The 21,530-nt window shown below is 41.6% G+C and overlaps 1 protein-coding gene across 3 annotated transcripts in view; it reads left to right on the forward strand.

Annotated features, from left to right (window-relative positions):
• rpap1 (RNA polymerase II associated protein 1) overlaps positions 1 to 21,530 on the forward strand; it is a 138,134-nt gene that overhangs the window by 20,624 nt on the left and 95,980 nt on the right. For all 3 annotated transcript variants that reach the window (XM_059953720.1, XM_059953711.1, XM_059953725.1), the window contains exons 8-9: positions 19,262 to 19,377; positions 20,548 to 20,646. In XM_059953720.1, coding sequence (XP_059809703.1) covers positions 19,262 to 19,377; positions 20,548 to 20,646 — 215 coding nt within the window. The remainder of the gene's footprint in view (positions 1 to 19,261; positions 19,378 to 20,547; positions 20,647 to 21,530) is intronic.

Genomic DNA, 21,530 nt, shown 5'->3' on the forward strand with positions numbered 1-21,530 from the left:
GGAGAGCAAGTGACTGGCTCCCCAGTGAAGGAGTGTGCTTGGGGGCGTGTTTGGAGAGCAAGTGACTGGCTTACTGGTGAGGAAAAGACGTGGGCCACTGAATCTTTCATTGTAAAGCTGGATTTAAGTAGAAACAGTGCTGCTGCCTTAGCCATTTTTTAATTCTCTGCAATATGTTCTGGTTTTGTTTTGTATGTATGCGACTTTTTGTCTTATCTCAGTTTCCCTCTGGGTAGAATATTGGTGTTGTTATTCTTTTGGCAATGTTGTAAGCATCATCATCTAATTATCCTTGATCTCTTTCACTGGCCACTGATGGATCACTTGTCTTCTGGAGTTTTTGTTTCTCAATAGAATAATAGTTTCAGACCTCGATCATATCTGCTTTTTCCTGTAGGTATAAACTGATTTACTTTATATGTTGTCTCTTCAACATCAGAGAATTTATTCTTTTTATGCCTGCTCACAAACTGTTTAGGATGTTTATCTTAGCTAGCTGGTATGAGCTTCATTGTTAGGCTTATTTGCTCTAGTTTCTGGCTAATTTAAATCGCTTTTGAACTGTGTATAAAATTCAGCCATATTGTGATTAATTTCCCTCAAGGATTTCTTGCCATGAAGTTACTGATTGATCACATTGTTTCTACATAGTGTAAGGTTTTAGAGAGCCAGTTCTCAGTTTCCTGTCCCATTGCTTCAGAAAACTGTCATGAATGCATTCTATGATCTGAACCACCCAGTAACTTCAGGTTTTCAATTCCTGCTTTCATTTATAAGGCAATGTCCATTTATATGGTTAACCTTGTCACTTTAACATTACTAGCCCTTTGTATAAATGACCTTCCTTTGTAATTCTAAAGTGCTCCAATTTACAACCTTTACGCATTCGTATTTATAAATAAGTTCCACCTAACAACCTGTTTATAATTCTCAGCATATTTTCCTCATGCATATGAATTCTTCATAATGCTTTATGTTGGATGGTTAAGTTCGCCCCTCTCATGGGCATAATACGAGTCCTATGGTTATACAAAAAGAACTGCACAGGAAGATAAGGTTTGAATGACAAAGAAACAGTTGGCCATTTTAGCTAATTTTCTTCAGAAATATTACCTTCCAGCTTGTTGGTCTTGCAGATAATAGTGCAGTGCTGCAAGAGGCTCTGAAAGCTTTCATATGAGATATTCAGAAAGTGGCAAATATTATCAACAGATGCGGTGCTTTGCCAGCATTTTCTATGAGCCCAGAAACATATGTGAAAAGAAAAGTTTTGCTGTTTTTCCTGACGCATTCTTAATGGAAACTAGCACTAAACAGAATGCTCAGTACTGAAACGTTAGTTCATACTCTCTCATTTTACACATCCTAGTAGTAGCCAGCCGTCGATCCCAGGGGATCATGGGTTTGTGTCTCTGCTGGACTGTGTCCTCTCCAGGGTGTAAGCCTGGGCAGGAAGATTTGAAGAACCGGCTGTTGCCCATGCAGCGGGTTCCCCCTCTCCACGTCACTGATGTAGTCCAAGGGAAGGGCAAATGTCAATACAGCTTGGCACCAGTGTCATTGCAGAGGTTGCCAGAGTGAAGTTGTAAACAACATCAAGTTGCCTTAGGAACCCCGGCTCTGGATTTCTTCCTTTGGATTTACTCCTGAAGCCTTTCCCATGGGTGGGTATGGCTGCAAGGCAGCGGAGATTTACAATCAAAGTTTTCCTTCTCCTGGGTGGGCTGCTGTCCGAGGCTGACAGGCCCCACCTGCCCGAAGCAACTGGTTTTGAGGTGCCAATGATCCACCTTTGCTCCTTCTCTTGTCCGTAGAAACCGTTCTGCCGGGCCTACTAGCTAAGCCACACATGAAGGCCATGAGTTGGACTTGATTGTCAGAGGCTGTTTGGAGCACTTTATAGGTAATGGGAGCTTATCCCCACTAGCACCCCATCTGTGACAACCTTAGGAACCTACAAATCCTACTTGATAGGTAATCACATTCAGGTGATTCTGTTGAAACTTAATGAACGTGACCACATAAAAAATACAATCATCACTATACCGCCTAGTGCCAAATTCTGCTGATCTGTGTATTAACCTTGATCTTATCCTTGTTTTCCGATATCATCCCTCCTGAACTGTGCATTACTTTAGAACTTGTACACAAGGGAGGGGGAGAAGGGGCAGCCGTGGGGGGGGGGGATGGTGTTGGTGAATGGCAGGGAGAGAGCGAGAAGGGGGAGTTGCGTGGGGTGGAGAGAGAGTGTGATCCACGCGGGAATGGGAAAGAGAAGAGTGCTGCTGTGGGTGAGGTGGAGAAGGGGGATCCCGGAGGTTGGGGGAGAGAAGGGGTTGAGAGAAAGCAAAATAGTAGCAATATGGTTAATTAAAGGTAAATGACTAAAGGGTAAAAAGTAAAGGAAATATATAAAGGGGGGTAGGGGTAAAATGGTGAGGGATTTTATCTTAATCAACGATAAAGCAATGGAAATTGAGATCGTTCAGTGTCAGTTTCCGTGAAGGATTCTTTTGTGAAACTAGTAATTTTTTTTTCCACAGATGTTTCTGAACTCGTAGAAAATGCTGCCAAAGCGCTGGATTGTTGCAGACTTGCAGTTTTTCTAATATATCACTCTTCTCAAGTTGTAGTCCTTCAAACCCTTTTGTGGGGTGTTAAATTTTGTAACGAAAGACATAGTGGATACCCTTAACTCATATTTTGCTAAAGTATTCACCTGTGAAGATGTTAGCAATATGCCAGTAAGTGTAGAGAAAAATAAGGTTGTTTTAAGTGACTTAGAGACCTTAGAATGTGAGGTCCTGCTTCAGCTGAAAAGGCTGAAAGTTAATAAATCTCCAGGGCATAGACAACATTTATCCAAGGGTACTTAAAGAACTCTGTGATTATATATACAAACTCCTTACATGTATTTTTCAAAAGTCATTGAAGATGGAAGACTGATGAAAACCCTAAGAACTGGAAATGGTCTAATGTTGTCCTAATATATAAGAAGGGTGACTGTACTGACCCTGGTAACTATAGACCAGTAAGCTTAATGTGTATTGCGGAAACAATAGTAAAGAATGAGATGGAAAAGCAGCTGATAAGAACAGGCACATTAGCAGAAAGTCAGCATGATAAGATTTCAAAACAAATTTAATCTTTTTAGCCTAAGGAGATATAGAATGAAGGGAGACATGATAGAAGTGTTCAGAATCATTAAGGGTATAAGTAAAGTGGATGCCAGCTTCTGCTTCCAAATTAATCCATCATCAAGGACACGGGGCCATTTGTGCAGACTGGTTAAGGAGAGATTTCAGACTAACAGCAAGTTGTGGACATGTGGGTCAAACTACCTAGTTATGTAGTTAAGAGTAATACCTTAGAGACTTTCAAATCTAAACTTGATAATTATTTCAACACACTATGTGAATAGGAATTTGGCAATAGAAATAGCCTGTTCTTGTCAAAAATGTTCTAATGTTACGTTATGGGTTTGATCAGCTTTCTGAGTAGCTTAGTGTCATGGTTTGTCCGTCATATTCTAGGACTGGCAGCTTCATATTTTTAGGCAAATCTTTACTCACCAACTTTTGGGGACCACAACAACATTTTAACCACATTTGCATTAGGCAGATCAATGCAACGTCCTCCTGTTGCTGGCATTGAAACCCTGATGCTGTGATACTGACAGATATTGATTGGGCCGATCTTACTAACATCAGTCAGGATGAAAGATGATGCTGCGGGGTTTAAATGCTCTGTAAAAATGCTACTCAACATCGATTACTGCACATGCACTCAATGAGTCTGCAGTCCTTTTTTAAAAATTATTTTAGAATAGCCTCATCTCAGAGAGTATTTTTTGGTTTGTGTGGACTTTTTTGTATATTCAGCAATTCTTCTTGGATTGAGGTACTGCCAGGATGACAAAGAATGATAATAACCCAGAAGTATCTCTGATCATTCCATGCTGAACATATGGCAGCTGAGCTACTATAGCCACAGAATTGACGGACAGAATATCCTTCCCTGTGCCATCATGATCCGAGGCACTGGGAATGTTGAAACTGATTTAAGTGCCAGTTTGAAGGATCAAATGAACTGGTATTCAAATAATGCCTTTCACATCTTTGGGTTGTTCTAAAGTGCCTAGCAGCCAATGAAGTAAAACTTGAAGTCTAATTAATATTGTAATGTAGAGGACATCACAGCCACTTTGAATATGTCACGTTGCTGCAGTGTGATAATGACAGGATGATCTGTTCTGGCGATGTTGTTTAAGGGACAATTTTTGATCAGAGCACGAGGCAATTTTTCCTTGCTACTCTTTGAATCCATCTGAGAGGGAAAATGATGGTTTATCTGAAATTTTATCTAAAAGATAGCACCTTCAACCTGCAGCTTTCACTTGAATACACTGAAGAACGTAGAAATAGTAATAGATCATTGCACAATTCACTCAGTACGATCATGGCTAATCTTTTACCTCAGCACCTGTATTTCTTGATTCCTTGAATGTTCAAAAACCTATTGAACTCTTCCTTGAGTCCACTGGAGTGTGAGGGAAGCAAGGGTAGGAGTTTGGATATCAAGTGCTCCAATTGCTAAGGAATTGCCCAGCATTTGACTGAGAGATGGCTGAGAGTAACTAATGCTAGTGTGGTGTGGGATTGCCCCATAGAAAATAATGATATATATAGGAGACAGGAAGATGAAAGACCACACTATTATGTGAGTCTGCAGGGTTTCTTGTTAATTTAAAAGCTTTATCTAAAGTCATTTTCTATTTCTGTATTCCTTGATCCGTTGGTCTGGGTGAGACATTCTGCATAATTGTGTGCTAAGCATCTTGGAGGGTTGGGTCAATAACAGGTCAACTTTGTATCACTGAGTAAACATGTTTTGTAAGATAAATGAGAGGTAGTATCATGAGAAGAAAACATTGAGAATATGCCCTCCTTGCTGAAACGTACAACTCACTTCCTGCCAGCACATTGCCAATGAGTTTACAGAGGAGGAGAAAAATTTAATAACCTAGTGTCCTTCACACCCTCAGGTCATCTTAAAGTGCCTACAATGCTTTTAATCACGTAGTAATATAGGAAATATGAAAATTCTTTACTCGTGACTGCTTAATGATTCTGACCAGGTAACCTATTTTGATTAGGTTGATTAAGGAATTAGATTGGTGTGGGTGCCAGGTGAATTACTCTTTTTAAGAAAACAGATTAATTCTTCGTGAATCATTTATCCACCCATGAAAGTAGGTAGGGTCTTGGGTTAATGTTCCATCTGAAATCTGTGCTAATGAGGAAAATATTTCAATTGTGCTGAGTTCTCTTCAGTACGACAGTTATTGGGAAAGTGTGCTCCCATCTGATTTATAATGGGCCTTCTGGTATAAGAACTTCATGTGTGTGCACTCGCACCCCTTGACCTTCTCATTCATCTACATTGATCACCCTTGTATCTCTGCAGCTCAGTTAAACTACTAAGTGTAGTCAATGATCTCACTGGACCAAAGATCTAAATCCATACTACATGCTAATGACCACCTCCTTGCACGAACACATTACTTGGGGTGCCCGAGACAAGCTCTATCCTATTAGAAGTTTACAAATAACTAGTCATTACTTTAAAGTCACAGGTAACAAACATAAAGGCTTTCCTTAACCTTTAAGGAAATAGAAACTTGGGTAATAAATTCACACATAAATGGCCTATAAAGAGTTTGGAAGGTGCTGCTGGTTTTGAGGCCTTCTGTGGTTTCCTTCCAATGGGAATGCAGAACAACTCTTCCTCCGTGGAACCAAATACCATCCTGAAATAAATATTCCACTATCATCATTTTCCTCTCTGAAACCTTGCCACTGTATAGGGCAATGTCCTGGAGTGACTGTTATCAACTAATTCATCGGTGATCTTCCTTCTAGTTCTGGAGTTGGAGCCTGTGTGGTGATTGCACAGTATTTACTTCTATTCACAGCTCATTACCAAATGAAGAAGCCTTTGTAAATCCTCAACAGCTTTTAAGCATGAGATTGAAATGTGGCAAGGAATGTTGGTGCACAGAAATGGCAGCCAAAGAAAATCTCTTAACACAATTTCTTAACCACCTACCCCTGATATCCAGGGGGTCACTTCCTAAAAGAAACTTGACTGGACACAAATCTAATGGATACAGGAGCAGGTCCAAGTTTGGCTATCCTACAATGATTGACACATTTCCTGATGTCACCAAGGTCTGCAAAGCACATGTCAGGTGGCTGATGAGACACAGTCCACTTTACAGTATGGGCACAACTTTAATGATCACAAGAAACTTGACAGCATTAGGAATAAAGCAACTCAGTGATTTGCACCCTTATCAACTTCCCTAAATATTTATTCCTTCCGCTGCTTGTGCACTGCGGCGGCACTGTACACTGTCAACAAAGTACACTACAGGTGTTCACCCACCCTGCTTCCACAGCACTTCCTAATCCCACAACCTCTCACAGTGCTCCTTGTCCAACAGTATTGAGGGATGCTTTTACTAGTACCTAATCAAGGGATTACCAATCAATGTTAGCCATGCCAACAAAATTTAGATCCTGAAAATATAAAAAAAATCCTTTCTCTGCTGAAGTTGTGCCCTTGCACCTTTATATTTAGAATATGTGGATTTACTCAAAGCTTGTTTATTCAGTTATAGGACCATAAGATGTAGGAGCAGAATTAGGCCATTTGGCCCATTGAGTCTGCTGTGCCATTTAATGATGGTTGATCCATGTTTCTGCTCAGCTCAGTCTCCTGCCTCCCCCTATATTCCGTCATGCCCGGATCAATCAAGAATCTATCAACCTCTGCTTTAAATATACAAAAGGCTTGGCCTCCACAGCTTCCTGTGGCAACGAATTCCAGATTCATCATCCTCTGGCTAAAGAAATTACTCCTCATCTCCGTTCTAAAAGGACATCCCTCTAATCTGAGGCTGCCTGGTCTTAGACTGTCCACATCCAATGTATCAAGTACTTTCACCATTTAATAGGCTTCAATTAGGTCACCTCTCATTCCTCTGAATTCTAGTGAATACAGACACAGAGCCATCAAATGCGCTTCATGTGATAAGCCATTCAATCCTGGAACCATCTCTGTGAACCACTTTTGAACTGTCTTCAGTTTCAGCACATCCTTTCTAAGATAAAGGGACCCAAAACTGCTCACAATACACCAAGTGTGGCCTTACCAGTGCTTTATAAAGTCTGAAAATTACATCCTTGCTTTTATATTTCAGTCTTCTTGAAATGAATGCTAACATTGCATTTACCTTCCTTCACCACAACCTGCAAGTTAAACTTTAGGGAATCCTGCATAGGGACTCCCAGGTCCCTTTGCACCTCATTTTCTCTCCATTTAGAAAATCATCAATCCTTTCATTTCTTTTATGAAAATGCATGACCATACACTTCCTGATATTGTATTCCATTTGCCATTTCTTTGCCTTTTCTCCTGATCTGTCTAAGTCGTCCTGTAACCCTTCTACTTCCTCAAAGCTACCTGCCCCTCCACTGTTCTTCATATCATCTGCAAACTTTGCAACAAAGCCATCAATTCCATCATCCAAATCATTGACATATAAGGTAAAAAGAATTGGTCCCTATTCAGACCCCTGTGGAACACCACTAGTCACCAGCAGCCAACCAGAAAAGGCTCCCTTTAGTCTCACTCTTTGCTTTCTGCCAATCAGCCACTGCTTTATCCATGCTAGAGCCTTTCCTGTAATACCAGGGACTCATAGCTTGTTAAACATCCTCATGTGTGGCACCTTGTCAAAGGCTATCTGAAAATCCAAGTGCAGTACATCAACTGATTCTCCTTTGTCTATTCTGCTTGTCATTTCTTTAAAGAATTCCAACAGATTTGTCAGGCAAGATTTTCCCTTGAGGAAACCGTGCCTATTTTAAATCAAGTACCCTGAAACCACATCCTTAAAAAGTGCCTCCAACATCTTCCCAACCCCTGAGGTCAGACTAATGGCCTATAATTCCTTCCTTCTACCTCTCTCCTTTTTTTGAAGAGTGGAGTGACATTTGCAATTTTCCAGTCTTCTGGAACCATTCTAGAATCTAGTGATTGTTGAAAGATCACTACTAAGGCCTCCACAATCTCTTCAGCCACCTCTTTCAGAACCCTGAGGTGTACACCATCTGGTCCAAGTAACTTTAGACCTTTCAGTTTCCCAAAAAACTTCTCCCTTGTAATGGTAACTTCACACCCTAACACCTGGAACTTCCACCATACTGCTAGTGTCTTCTACAGTGAAAACTGGTGCAAAACACTTATTCAGTTCATCTGCCAGTTCTTTGCCTTCTGTTAATTTTTAAGAGGTTTCCAATTCTCTAACCTCTTACTTATTTTTGCCTTTTTTGGCTTTTATGTCGGCTTTGATTTCTCTTGTTAGCCTTGGTTGTGCTATCTTGATTTTAGAATATCCCTTTGGGATGAATATATCCTGTGTCTTCCAAATTCCTTCCAGAAATTCCAGCCATTGTTGCTCTGCCATCATTCCTGCTAGATTTCTTTTCCTATCAGTTCTGGCCAACTCCACTCTCATGCCTCTGTAATTCCCTTTACTCCACTGTAATACTGATGCATTTTACTTTAGCTGCTGCTTCTCAGATGTCAGGGTGAATTTGATCACTTTTCCTTAAGCTCTGTAATCAAATCTGGTTCATTGCACAATACCCTATCCAGAAAACTTGATCCCTTCATGGGTTTAACCACGAGCTGCTCTGAAAAGCTATCTCACAGGCATTCTAGAAAATCCCCCTACTGGAATCCAGCACCACACTGGTTTTCCCAAACTACCTGCATATTGAAATCCCCCATGGCTATTGTACTATTACCCTTTTGGTATGTATTTTCTTTCTCCTGTTGTAATTTGTAGACCACATCCTTACTACTGTTTGGGGGTCTGTATATAACTCTCATCAGGGTCTTTTTACCTTTGCAGTTCCTTAGCTCTATCCACAATGATTCAACACCTTCCGACCCTATGTCACCTCTTCCTAAAGATTTGATTTAATTCTTTACCAACAGAGCAACGCCACTCCCTCTACCTTCCTGCCTGTACTTTTGATGCAATGTGTATCTTTGGATATTAAGCTCCCTGCTATAACCTTTCATGCATGATTCAGTGACAGCTAGAACATCGTACGTGCCAATCTGTAACTGTGCACAAGTTGATCAACTTTGTTCTGTATACTGCACACATTTAAATGTAACACCTTCAGTCCTGTATTCACCCTTTTCAATTTTGTCCGCCTTTTACGTTACAACTCATCGTGTTGACTGCAGTTTTGTCCTAACATCAGCCTCTCCTTGCTAGGATTTTCACTACACGTTGCCTCTGTTTGTAAACCAGCTACCTCCCAGTGCCTTGCCAAATTAGTTAAAACCCATCCAAACCACGCTGTTGTGCTGTGTCATATGATGTGGGCAATCACGACCACGATTGTTCTTGGCAAATTTTTTTACAGAAGTGGTTAGCCATTGCCGCCTTCTGGGCAGTGTCTTTAAAAGATGGGCGACCCCATCCATTATCAGTACTCTTCCAAGGTCAGTGGTCGTATAAACAGGATTTGTGATATGAACCAGTTGCTCATACAACCATCCACACTTGTCCCCATGGCTTCACATGACCCTGGGGGCCTAAGCAGGTGCTGTGCTTTGCCCAAGTGTGACCTGCAAGCTTGTGAAGGGGAGGAGTGCCTTGCCCCTCTGATAGAGACGCATCTCTACACCACCACCCATTAGTTGAAGTTACTGAACTATACCAGAGTCAAGTGCAATATTTTGCAGCAAGATCAGCAATTTTTTGTTGGAAAACTGCTGTGAGACCAACTCAAGCTGAAACGGGGTAAGGACAATCTCTTTGGCTCAGTTCTAGGCTTAATTATGCTGTTTGGAAGTCCTCTGGTGTGTAATTTGATGTTTTGGCACTCATGCCTTTCTCTTCACCTACCAACAGTTTGGGATGGTTGACTGCTGCTTACCCATGGCATGGTGCTCATACTTGGTAAAAGCTTCAAGGGGGCATACTCATAAGGTGATTGGAAGAAAAAATAGTCAGGTAATTTCTTTACACACAGAATGGTGGGTGTGAGGAATGCCCTGCCAGGTGCAGTGTTAAAGGCAGATACATTAGCAGCACTTAAGAAATTCTTAGATAGACACATTTATGATAGAAATAATGGAGGGCTGAGAGGAGGGAAGGGTTAGATTGATCTTTGAGTATTTTAAAAGGTTGGCACAACATCGTGGGCCAAAGGGTCTGTATTATGCTGTAATCTTCTGTGCTCTGTGTTCTGAAACATACATGTCCTTTGTTTTTCTACTTCAGACTTAGGCCAGACATCTCAAACCTATGACTTCCACATAAGACTTAAACAGAATGACATTGTGGAACAACATTACAAAACCTGCCAGTTTCTCTCGTGAAATTTAAGGTTCTCAAAAAAAAGGAAGTAGTAACATTTATTTATTTTGTACAATTCTGGTTTACGGGATGGATGTGGAGGCTTTTGAGGTTTATCAGGATGCTGCTCGCTTTGAAGAATGAGAACTCTAAGGAGAGTTTGGACAGTTTTCTCCGGAGTGTTGTAGGTTGATGGAGGACCTGAAAAAGTTTATGCAATTGTGAGAGACAAATAGGGAAGATGATCAGAATCTTTTTCCCAGGGTAGAAATGTCAAGCATCAGAGAGCATGAATTTAAGGTATAAGAGGGAAGTTTGAAAGGAGGTGGGCTGAACAATTTTTTTTTGACACAGAGATGGTGGGTGCCTGGAACGGGCTACCAGGTACACTGATGAAAGTAGATGAGATACTGATGTTTAAAAGACTGTTCGATTGACCCATGAATACGTAGGGAATGAAGGGTTATGTTGCAATGTAGGAAATAGAGCAGTCATCTGACATGAAGAACTTAAGTAACCTGTCTAATAATCTATATTGGCAGTCCTGATTGAAGCTTGAGTATTTGCTAGGACACTGGGCAAGCTCCCCACTCTATTAGTGATCAGAGTTCAGTTGCGTGCCATTGAGCAGTCGCAGGCCTTGTGAAAGCTAGCGCCTTTGACCATACTGTGTTCATACCTTTACACCATTTGAACAAGGTCAGACCTCAGTTTTCAAGGAAGAAGTTACAAGTTAAATTGAATTAACTTTATTACTTACCTCCTTCATATACATGAGGAGTAAAAATCTTTACGTTATGTCTCCATCTAAATGTGCAATGTGCAATTATAGTAATGTATAATAAATAGTATGAATGGCAGGGATGCTTCACTACCAGATGAACTCAATGCCTTCTATGCCCACTTTGAAAGGGAGAACACAACTACAGCTGTGAAGATCCCTGCTGCACCTGAGGACCCTGTGATCTCTGACTCAGAGACCAATGTTAGGTTGTTTTTAAAGAGAGTGAACCCTCGCAAGGCGGAAAGTCCAGGCATACCTGGTAAGGCTCTGAAAACCTGTGCCAACCAACTAACGGGAGTATTCAAGGACGTTTTCAACCTCTCACTGCTACAGCTGGAAGTTCCCACTTGCTTCAAAAAGGCAACAATCATACCAGTGCCTAAGAAGAATAATGTGAGTTGCCTTAATGACTATCGCCGGTAGCACTCACATCGACAGTGATGAAATGCTTTGAGAGGTTGGTCATGACTAGACTGAACTCCTACCTCAGCAAGGACCTGGACCTATTGCAATTTGCCTATCGCCACAATAGATTAATGGCAGATGCAATCTCAATGGCTCTTCACACTGCTTTAGACCACCCGGACAACACAAACACCTATGTCAGAATGCTGTTCATCGACTATAGCTCAGCATTTAATGCCATCATTCCCACAGTCCTGATTGAGGAGTTGTAGAACCTCAGCCTCTGTACCTCCCTCTGCAATTGGATCCTCGACTTCCTAACAGGAAGGCCACAATCTGTGCGGACTGGTGATAACATATCCTCTTCACTGAATATCAACCCTGGCGCACCTCTGGGTTGTGTGTGTTTAGCCCACTGCTCTACTCTCTATATACACATGACTGTGTGGCTAGACACAGCTCAAATGCCATCTATAAGTTTGCTGATGATACAACAATTGTTCGTAGAATCTCAGGTGGTGACGAGAGGGTGTACAGGAGTGAGATATGCCAACTAGGGGAGTGGTGCCGCAGTAACAACCTGGCACTTAACGTCATTAAGACGAAAGAACTGATTGTGGACTTCAGGAAGGGTAAGATGAAGGAACACATAACAATCCTCATAGAGGGATCAGAAGTGGAGAGCGTGAGCAGTTTCAAGTTCCTGGGTGTTAAGATCTCTGAGGACCTAGCCTGGTCCCAACATATGGATATAGTTATAAAGAAAACAAGACAGTGGCTCTGCTTCATTAGGAGTTTGAAGAGATTTGGTATGTCAACAAATACACTCAAAAACTTCTTTAGATGTACCGTGGAGAACATGATGACAGGCTGCATCACTGTCTGGTACTGGGGTGGGGGGTTGCTACTGCACAGGACCGAAAGAAGCTGCAGAGGCTCCATCTTGGGTACTAGCCTACAAAGTACCCAGGACACCTTCAAGGAGCGATGTCTCAGAAGGTCAGCATCCATTATTAAGGACCTCCAGTATCCAGGGCATGCCCTTTTCTCACTGTTACCATCAGGTATGATGCTGCCTGAAGGCACACACTCAGCAATTCAGAAACAGCTTCTTCCCCTGTGCCATCCGATTACTAAATGGACATTGAACACTTGGACACTAACTCAGTTTTTTTAAATATACAGTATTTCTGATTTTTGTATTTTAAAATCTATTCAATATTTGTATACTGTAATTGATTTACTTGTTTATTTATTATTATTATTTTTACTTTATTTTATTTTTTTTCTCTGCTAGGATTATGTATTGCATTGAACTGCTGCTGCTAAGTTAATAAATTTAACGTCACATGCCAGTGATAATAAACCTAACTCTGATTCTGATTCTAATTCTGTACAACAAGGACAGTCAATATAGCATAGAAATACAATTGTATCAGCATGAACTAATCAGTCTGATGGCCTGGTGGAAGAAACTGTCCCAGAGCCTGTTGGTCCTGGCTTTTATGCTTTTGTGTAGACAGACAAGCTGCATAATTTACTGTATTGTCTGAGATGCAATGTAGTATCCCATGCATGTATGACATTGATGTGTGTGATAATGTGTCACTGCCAGCCCTAATCTACTTGGCAGAGCAAGCTCGGTGGGCCAGTAAGGTGTTGCCAATCTCCAGAGTTTATTTTGGTAACACCTGTGTAAGATAAATTATTTTGTTTTGTCAAAGAACAAGCATGATGGTTAATGAGCCGATTGCTCACTTACATTACAAATAACACTTTGGAAATGAATGCATGGTAGGTGTGGTTTGTCCTGCATTTTTCTGAGCTTTGACCAAAGCTCTCAGATGATGTGTTGGAGTGGGCGTCATTCAGGGCAACACAGGGGTGCAGCTTGTAGACCCAGCTCTTGTGACCCAGGATCAATCCTGATGTCTGGAGCTGACTGCGGTGGTTTTGTGTTTTCTGTGTAACCATGTGGGCTTCCAAAGACTCCACAGCTCACATACTCAATATTAATCATATAGTTAACTTGCAGAGCCTTACAAGAGTAACCCTTTGTTCACGTAAATGAGTATTACAACCAGGGATTTTGATAAATTTAACAGAAAAATTTTATTTGTGAATCAAATGCTCCTTTTTTCACAGTACAGTCCAAAAACCCAGAGAAAATTGTAAAGCATAAATAATTAAAAAATCAAAAACTGAAATGTCAGCATTTCAAAAAATATTTATTCCCCTTTGCTCAGTACTTAGTTGAACCACTTCTTGCAACTATCACAGTCAGTAGTCTTTCTGGATATTTGCTTGGCACAATGTGACGGAGCAAGATTTGCCCATTTCTCCTTGCAAAATTGCTCAAACAGTGCCAGGTTAGTTGGGGAGCGATGGTGGACAGCAGTCAGAGATGTTTGATTGGGTTAAGGTCAGGACTCTGACTCGGCCAACCAAGGACATCAACTTTCTTCATTTGAAGCCACTCTGTGGTTGCTCTGGCCACGTGTTTGGGTCTTTGTCCTGCTGAAAGACAGACTTTCTCCCCAGAATAAACTTTCTGGCAGAGGCTAGCAGGTTTTTATCCGGCATCTGTCTGTGTTTAGCAGCATTCATCTTCCCATCAATCCTGACCAGATTTCCAGTCCCTACTGCTGAAAAGCTTCCTAATATCATGACGCTACCTCCACCTTACTTAACAGTAGGGGCAGTGTTACCTAGCTGATGTGCAGTATTCGATTTAGACACAAGTACTGCTTAACGTTGAGGCCAAAAAGTTCCACTTGAATTTCATGCAACCAAAGAACTTCTTCCATATTTTTACAGTATCTTCTAAGTGACACATTGCAAAGTCTTTACGGGTAAGGATATGTTTTTTTTTGGGCCAGAGTGTCTTCCTCTTCTATAAAGACCCTTTTTGTTCAAAACCTTAGAGATTGTGGAGCCGTGAACTTCATCTCCAGTTGCAATCACTGACTTATTCAACTCCATCAGAGTGACTGTTGGTGTCACAGTATCTTTTCTTACAAGTGTTCTTCTGCAGTGACTTGAAGTTTAGAGGGGCAACCTGACCTAGGCAGTGTGGCTGTTCTTTCAAATTTTTTCCAGTGGACTGCACTGAGCTCCGAGGTGTGGTCAGTGACATTGAGATGGTCTTGTACCCTTCCTCAGATCTGTTCTTCTCTATTATCATTTCCCTGACTGGCCTTGAATACTCTTTTGTTTTCATTTTGGTTTGGTTCACTGAAAATCTACCATACTGTTGGACCTTACAGAGAGGGGATTTATTCTTATGAATTCATTGAAAGCAGGTAATACTCCCAATTTTCTACAGCAAATTGGGTGTTAGTAAAGTGATACATATATAGCACCTGAGGATAGTTAGTATAGTAATTACAGAGGAAATGAGTACTTTTTCAGCCTCACAATAATAGTTTTAAAAAAAATTTAGTAAATTGTTGGCAGGTTTTGGAATGTTTCTTTTCATTTGACCTGGTGCAGAGGATTTTGTAAGTTAGCTCAAAAATCCTACTTCAATATACCTGTATTTTAAATTTAGAAAATGAGACAGTAAAATGTGAAAGTAGTTGAGGTTGAAGACAGTAATTTTTTTTTCCTTTTTTGTATTTGCCAATTTGTTTCTCTCTGGTTGTTTGTCTGCCTGTTGTGTGCAGTCTTTCATTGATTCTTTTGAGCGTCTTTGTACTTACTGTGAATGCCTGTAAGAAAATGAATCTCAGGGTAGTATATGATGACGTGTATGTAATTTGATAATAAATGTACTTAGAACTTTGTATGGAGAAAGGAGCCAAGGAGAGTTAATGGAAATATGGGGAGAATAAAATGGCAAAGTGTGAATGGATGTTTGATGGTGGGTGGGATGAAGAGCCTGTTTCTGCTCTGTGATCCTGTGACCTAATGAATGTTTCTGAAAATCAGCTTCAGTGGGTCAAGAGTTCAGGCATCCATTTCAATAAAGAAGAGATACTTTTCTCTAGCTGGAGAGCGTGTGGAGTGCTGCAGTGTAATCCAAATCTGTGGCTTTGGTCAGGCAGGCATTGATTGATGTGGTGCTCTGCAGTGGTGGCACTGTGCCATCAGCTTTTGGGTACTCCCTGGAGGATTTGGGATGTACAGTTGTGCCCCAGCTGTAACTCTCTTCTGCCTGACTGCAACAGAAGCTGAGTGTTCATATTTTAAATGCAGCTGCTTGGTGTCACACTTCACTCTATCACAGTGTTGTATTGTAACCAGTACTTGCAATATAATATCCCAAAGTTTTTACTGACCTTGAGCCACAGACAGATTTTGCTCTGCACCAAAGACATTAGTTGTTTGCCTTGGATCAAACTTCACTTTCCAGTGTTGTTCCGTGCAAGCCTTTTGCCATCGAGTTATAGAGCATGGAATTATGGCTATCAGCTAAGCTCGTACGTCAACAAGGTGTTTACGATCTGAGCAAGTCTGATTTGCCTATGTTTGGTCCGGTTCCTTCTGAACCTTTCCAATCTAGAGCATGGCCCTGTGTTGTACAGCACAGGGCCTCTGTCTGTGCAAGTGGCAGCACAATTGCCCCATTGCCTTAGCTCACTGCCTGTCAGTCTAATTGGATGTTAAAGAAAGTCATTGATATTCACATACAACTAAAACTACTTAGCACCTGTTAAAAATGGTGCTTACAACGATATAAGATATGCTCAAGTTAAGTAACTTTTAAAAACCTGCCCAATTAAAATCTTACAACAAGATGCTTTCCTTGCCCTTCTCACAGCAGCCAGTTTCTCCCAGTGATTTTAATGAGGCTGGTGACATGGTGCATGCTCAGTCAGAAATCTTAGCCAGAGTGGAAATTGGTGCTGTCCCTTTGTTCTGGCACAGTGGCTTTGCCAAGCACAAGTAAGTAAGAAGTAGAAGTAAAAGTAGGCCATTTGGCCCCTCATGCCTATTCCATTGTTCAATAATCTCATAGCTGACCTTTTACCTCAGTGTTGCTTTCCTGTATTAATCTCATTTCATTTGATTCCACAATATCTTTAAAAAGAGTGTTGGTCCCTGTCTTGAATATTCATGGTAACTTAGTCCTCTCTGGTAGTGAGTTCTGAAGATTTGCTGACCTCAAGCAGAAATAACTCCTTTTCCCAACCTAAACGACTATTGCAGCCCATTGTTTGGGAATAGCCCAGTTACAGCCTTACTGCTGGCAGATCCGGCCTGAATGTGGCAGATAATCTATCCTTGAACTTGAACTTGAACTCTTGCGTGTTTTTCTGTTGAGAGTATTGGAGAGGAAGAACACTTCATGTTAGTAAAGAGAGAGGGAACACTTTCCATTTCAGCTCCCTAAACCATCAAACACTTCCAGATCTGGTAGCATGTTATATGGACTGTGAAATAAGAACAAAATGTGGAATGGCTCAACAAGTCAGACTGCTTCCATAGAAAAATAAGCAGAGTTATTTGGGGCAAATAACATGCACTCAGAATGGAGACACAGTGCAGTACTTTCTACTTGGCTCTGATGTTTGGCTGGACAGGAAGACCTTGCTCACCTTTTGAGTCAGCTCTTTTATATATTTTATTTTGTGAGTCTACTCCAGAGAGAGGAGCACAAAACTAGATATACCTCATTATATTACTGAAAGAAAGTTTCACTCCCTGAAACTTGGTTGCAATGTTAAACTGTTTACCCCCTTGTAAAAGAAAGTTTACTGGCACTACTTGGAACTTGAGTTGGGGAGGGTGGAAGAGGAGTAGCTCTCCTTACTATGTGTATAAAACTTTGGCTAGGGCATTCCAAGATGGCAGCGCGATGCAGCTTGCAGCAGCCACTCCGGAGCTGATTATCTGTTACTTGTGAAGCCGGGTGCCGTGCGCAATCAGAATCAGATGAAAAACAGATGTGGGAGCACAGAGGAACATCTGGAAATCTCCAGGAAGACCTTCTTCATTGCTGCTGCTGCTGTGAGATCCGGGTCTCTGCTGGGAAGAACAGGCCCCCAGTCCTTGGGGTCGCGCTGCTGATGGCCGTTGGTGGGGGTGTCTTAATTCGCTTGGCAGAGGATGGTGCTCGGAGAAGCTGTGCCTGAGGGGATGGTTGGAGACTTGGAGGTTCGACGGACTCGGAGTCTGCTGCGGGTCAGAGCGCTTTCACTGTGTGCTGTGTCTGCGAGGCTGGGTTCGACGGAGCTTTCATTGTGTTAGCTATGTTGTTTTGTGCAGGTCTTGTTTTGTCTGGTGGGATTGGAGCTCCTTTCCAGGAAACGCGCTAAGATGATAGCGAGATATTAATTCGCAGCAGCCTCTCCGGACTCTGGATTGGGGATTGCCAAACGTTACGTGGATTTTCTGGTGTAGTCTGTTCTGTCATGTGCTTTTGTGATATCGTTCTGGAGGAACGTTGTCTCATTTTTTAACTGCATTGCATTTGTGGTTGCTAAATGGCAATAAACTGAATCTGAATGAATGATTTGCAATGTTGTGTTCACTTCTGGTTGCCACGCTGCAGGAAGAGTGTGGAGGCTTTAGCGAGGGTGCAGAAAAGGTTCTCCAGGATGTTGCCTGGAGTAAAGAGTATTAGCGGTAAGGACAGGTCGGGCAAACTTGGATTGCTTTCTCTGGAGCATTAGAGACTGAGGAAGACTTGATAGAAATCTGTAAAATTATGAAGCACAGATAGGGTGTTTTGTCCCAGGTGGAAGTATCAAATACCAGACTGCCTAGGTTGAAGGCGAGAGAGAGAAAGTTTAAAGAAGATTTATGAGGCAACTTATTTTGCAAATAGAGTGCTTGAGTCTCACTGCCTGGGGATGTGCTGGAAGCAGATAAAATAAAGACATTTAGGCAGGTACATGAACAAGCAGGGAATAGAGGGGTATAGGTCGTGTGCAGACTGATGGGATTAGTTAGATTGGCATCATGGCCAGTTCAGACATGGTGGATCATAGGGTCTGTTCCAGTGCTGTACTGTCTTTGCTCTTTGTTGTATCTTAGCTAATTTTAGCCCTACTAACATTGCTGATGTAGATGTTATTACTTGTAGCACTTCCATTAATATTGCACTGTCCAAAATATTGTGCAGGACATGGGAAACCATTTGACTGATTTTGCCCATGCCAGCTCTTCAGCACAGCTGGGTTACAGCCCCTGGAGTTGTTTCCCTTTACAGGTATGTATCTAGGAGCAGAAGTAACTAACAATGCCCAGCCATTCAATATGATTATTGCTAGCCTCAACTCCCTTCTGTGCCAGATCCCCATAGGTTTCAATTCCCAAGTGTTTTAAAAAATCGTCTAGTTCCACCCTAAGTATTTTTGATAAGCCAGTCACCACAACTCTCTGAGTTAAAGAATTCTTGAGATATACCACCCTCTGAAAATAGATTTCTCAACACTTCTGTTTTAAATGACACAACTCTTATAACTCTGCATCTCGTTCAGCAAGTATCTAGCTCTCGTTTGAAAGTTACTACTGCTTGCTTCCATAAGCTTTCAGGAAATGTGTTCCAGATGGCAAGAACTCGTGGTGTTTTGAGGGAAAATCTTTTCCATGTTGCTTGAGAGTTTTTGGCAAGGCTTAAATCAGGACCTGTTGGTTACTTACCCTTCTGCCACTTTAATGTTACTGCATCTCTATAGAACCTGATATTCCACTGAAACCTGAGAAAGGATGGGTCCACATGGATGTGTTGGAGTATGAGAAGCTGGAATGGATGAAAGATCTGCCTAAACCCAGACGGCGGAAGACCAATAAGGTGACTTATGGCAATATAGATACTGTAAGATGGCTCAGGGCCCCTCTAACTTAGAGACTCTGGGACTGGGTAGTCCTGTATGGAACAATGAATGAGAAGACAACGGGTGGCCATGATATGTGAAGCAGTAGGAAATTATCCTTTGGATGAGCTGTAAATCTGTGTGAATCCCTGGCATAAACGTGGTTCTCAAGACAACATGTCACAGAGCAGCGAGAGAGACTGAATGTACCTATTGTGCAACAGAAAGACTGAGGAGCCTCAGTAATGGAATGTAGAGTCTGTAGATCCAGCATTTCTGTCATGGAGATACGTGTGGAGGAGTGAGGAAGGAGCAGTATGATGGCACTAAGAGAGAGATTGTGGGACTGAGTAGCACTGTAATAGTCTTAAGTCTGGGAAGTTTATAAAAAAGCATGAAGATACCAAAGCATGTTATGAAACAGAGAGGGTCTGGTACTGAATGGGTGGGTTTGTGGTCAGTTTTGACTCAGTGGAGTGAAGGGCCCGTATCTCTCCATGAACAGTCTGCTTCAGAAGCAGGTAGACTGTGGGGATTGTGTTGTCCCAGTTGTGGAGCTGCAGAGAGTTAAAGGGAGGGGCTGAGTTGTTTCACAGAATAGTGAGCAAGTCAATGGGACTGGTGGATCCTGAAGCAGGGAAAGATGGAGACCAGGTGGTGCTTTGGTGGAACAAGGAGTCAAGTGACCCATCATAGAGCAGTGACAAACTCTGAGACCAAGAGGCTGTGCCATTCAACAGTGAGAAACAGCGAAAGTGACTCACCCAGGCTTGGAACAGGGAGAGACTGTGACACTGTCATGCAATACAGAAAGCCAAAGAGATGATGTAGACATTTTGGACTAGCAGCCCTTTGTGTCAAAGAGAAAATGATTGACTTGAGCCTCATTCAGCTTATCAAGGCAGGGCATGGGGGTGGGGGCAGAAGTTTAAATAAAACACGAAGCATGGATGCCATTTTACAAATGTTTCTTTACAGTCAAAGTTTCCATTATTGAACGCAAATCAGTATATAAATGAGAAGCATTATAATATTATAAATGAGAACCTGCTGTTGGGGTTAATTAAAATGTGATCCCTTCTCTTTCTCACAAAATGTGTTAGTATCCACGGTGTTTAATTAATTTCTTTTTTGAATACTGTATTTAGGAGATGCAAGCAAGGTTCAATTTCCATGGTGACTTATTACCTCCAGGTGTCGATGTTCCAACTTATCTCGGATTGCACCATCATGGGGAAGAGCCAGAGGTTAGACTTCTTGGTCCTCTTGCATCAGAATACCTTTAAGTTACTGTTGCATATTTGTTACAGTGAGGGCTTTAATGCAAAGGGATTAAAGTTAAGTTCCGGCTGCAGAGCTCTGGTTAATTCCAAAACTGAGCATTGTATTCAGATCTGGGTGCCTTACATCAAGAAGATTGACTGAATTTGAGCAGCACACAGTGCGAATTACCAAATTGACGTTTTGGTTGAATGGGTTGAATTGACGACCTTGTATTCCCTTGAGCAGTAAGATTGAAAGGTTGTAGTTACATACTATGTGGAAAAAGGATCTGCTGCCCACTGAGTCGATGCCAGCCCACGTGTACCAATTTATGCTAATACTGTACTCATCTCAATTTATTCTCCGTGCATTCACATAATTCCATCTAGATTCTGCTATTCATCTGCATTGGGGGAAAATTACAATGGCTGACTGCTAACCTGCACATCCTTGAGATGTGGGAGGAACCCGGAGCACCTGAGAGAAACATTCATGGTCACAGGAAAAGGGTGCAAACTCCACAAAGCACCAGAGGTTAGGATTGAAGCTGAGGTGCTGGACGTGAGGCTATTGTATCATCCTCAAAATTTCCACCTGAGGTCTTTTAAATGATTATATTGTAGGTTTTGATTGGGTGGCTGGTGAGTTTTGGTGGTGGAGTTAAGAACAAGAATTTATAACTTTTAAGTAAGAGCCAGGTCATGCACAGGTAATGTCAGGAAGCACTTTTTTTCTGCAGTAAAGAGGGTTAAAATCCAAGGGATTTTCCTTTTCTCTCCTCCCTCATATAGTCGTCAGCCAAAGTTAACACAGCTTTTGGGTCTGTTGTAAATTTCAAAACTGAGATCAATTCATCTTATTTAGGAAG

This window comes from Hypanus sabinus, chromosome 2, assembly GCF_030144855.1.
Source record: "Hypanus sabinus isolate sHypSab1 chromosome 2, sHypSab1.hap1, whole genome shotgun sequence".
Classification (NCBI taxonomy): Eukaryota; Metazoa; Chordata; class Chondrichthyes; order Myliobatiformes; family Dasyatidae; genus Hypanus; species Hypanus sabinus.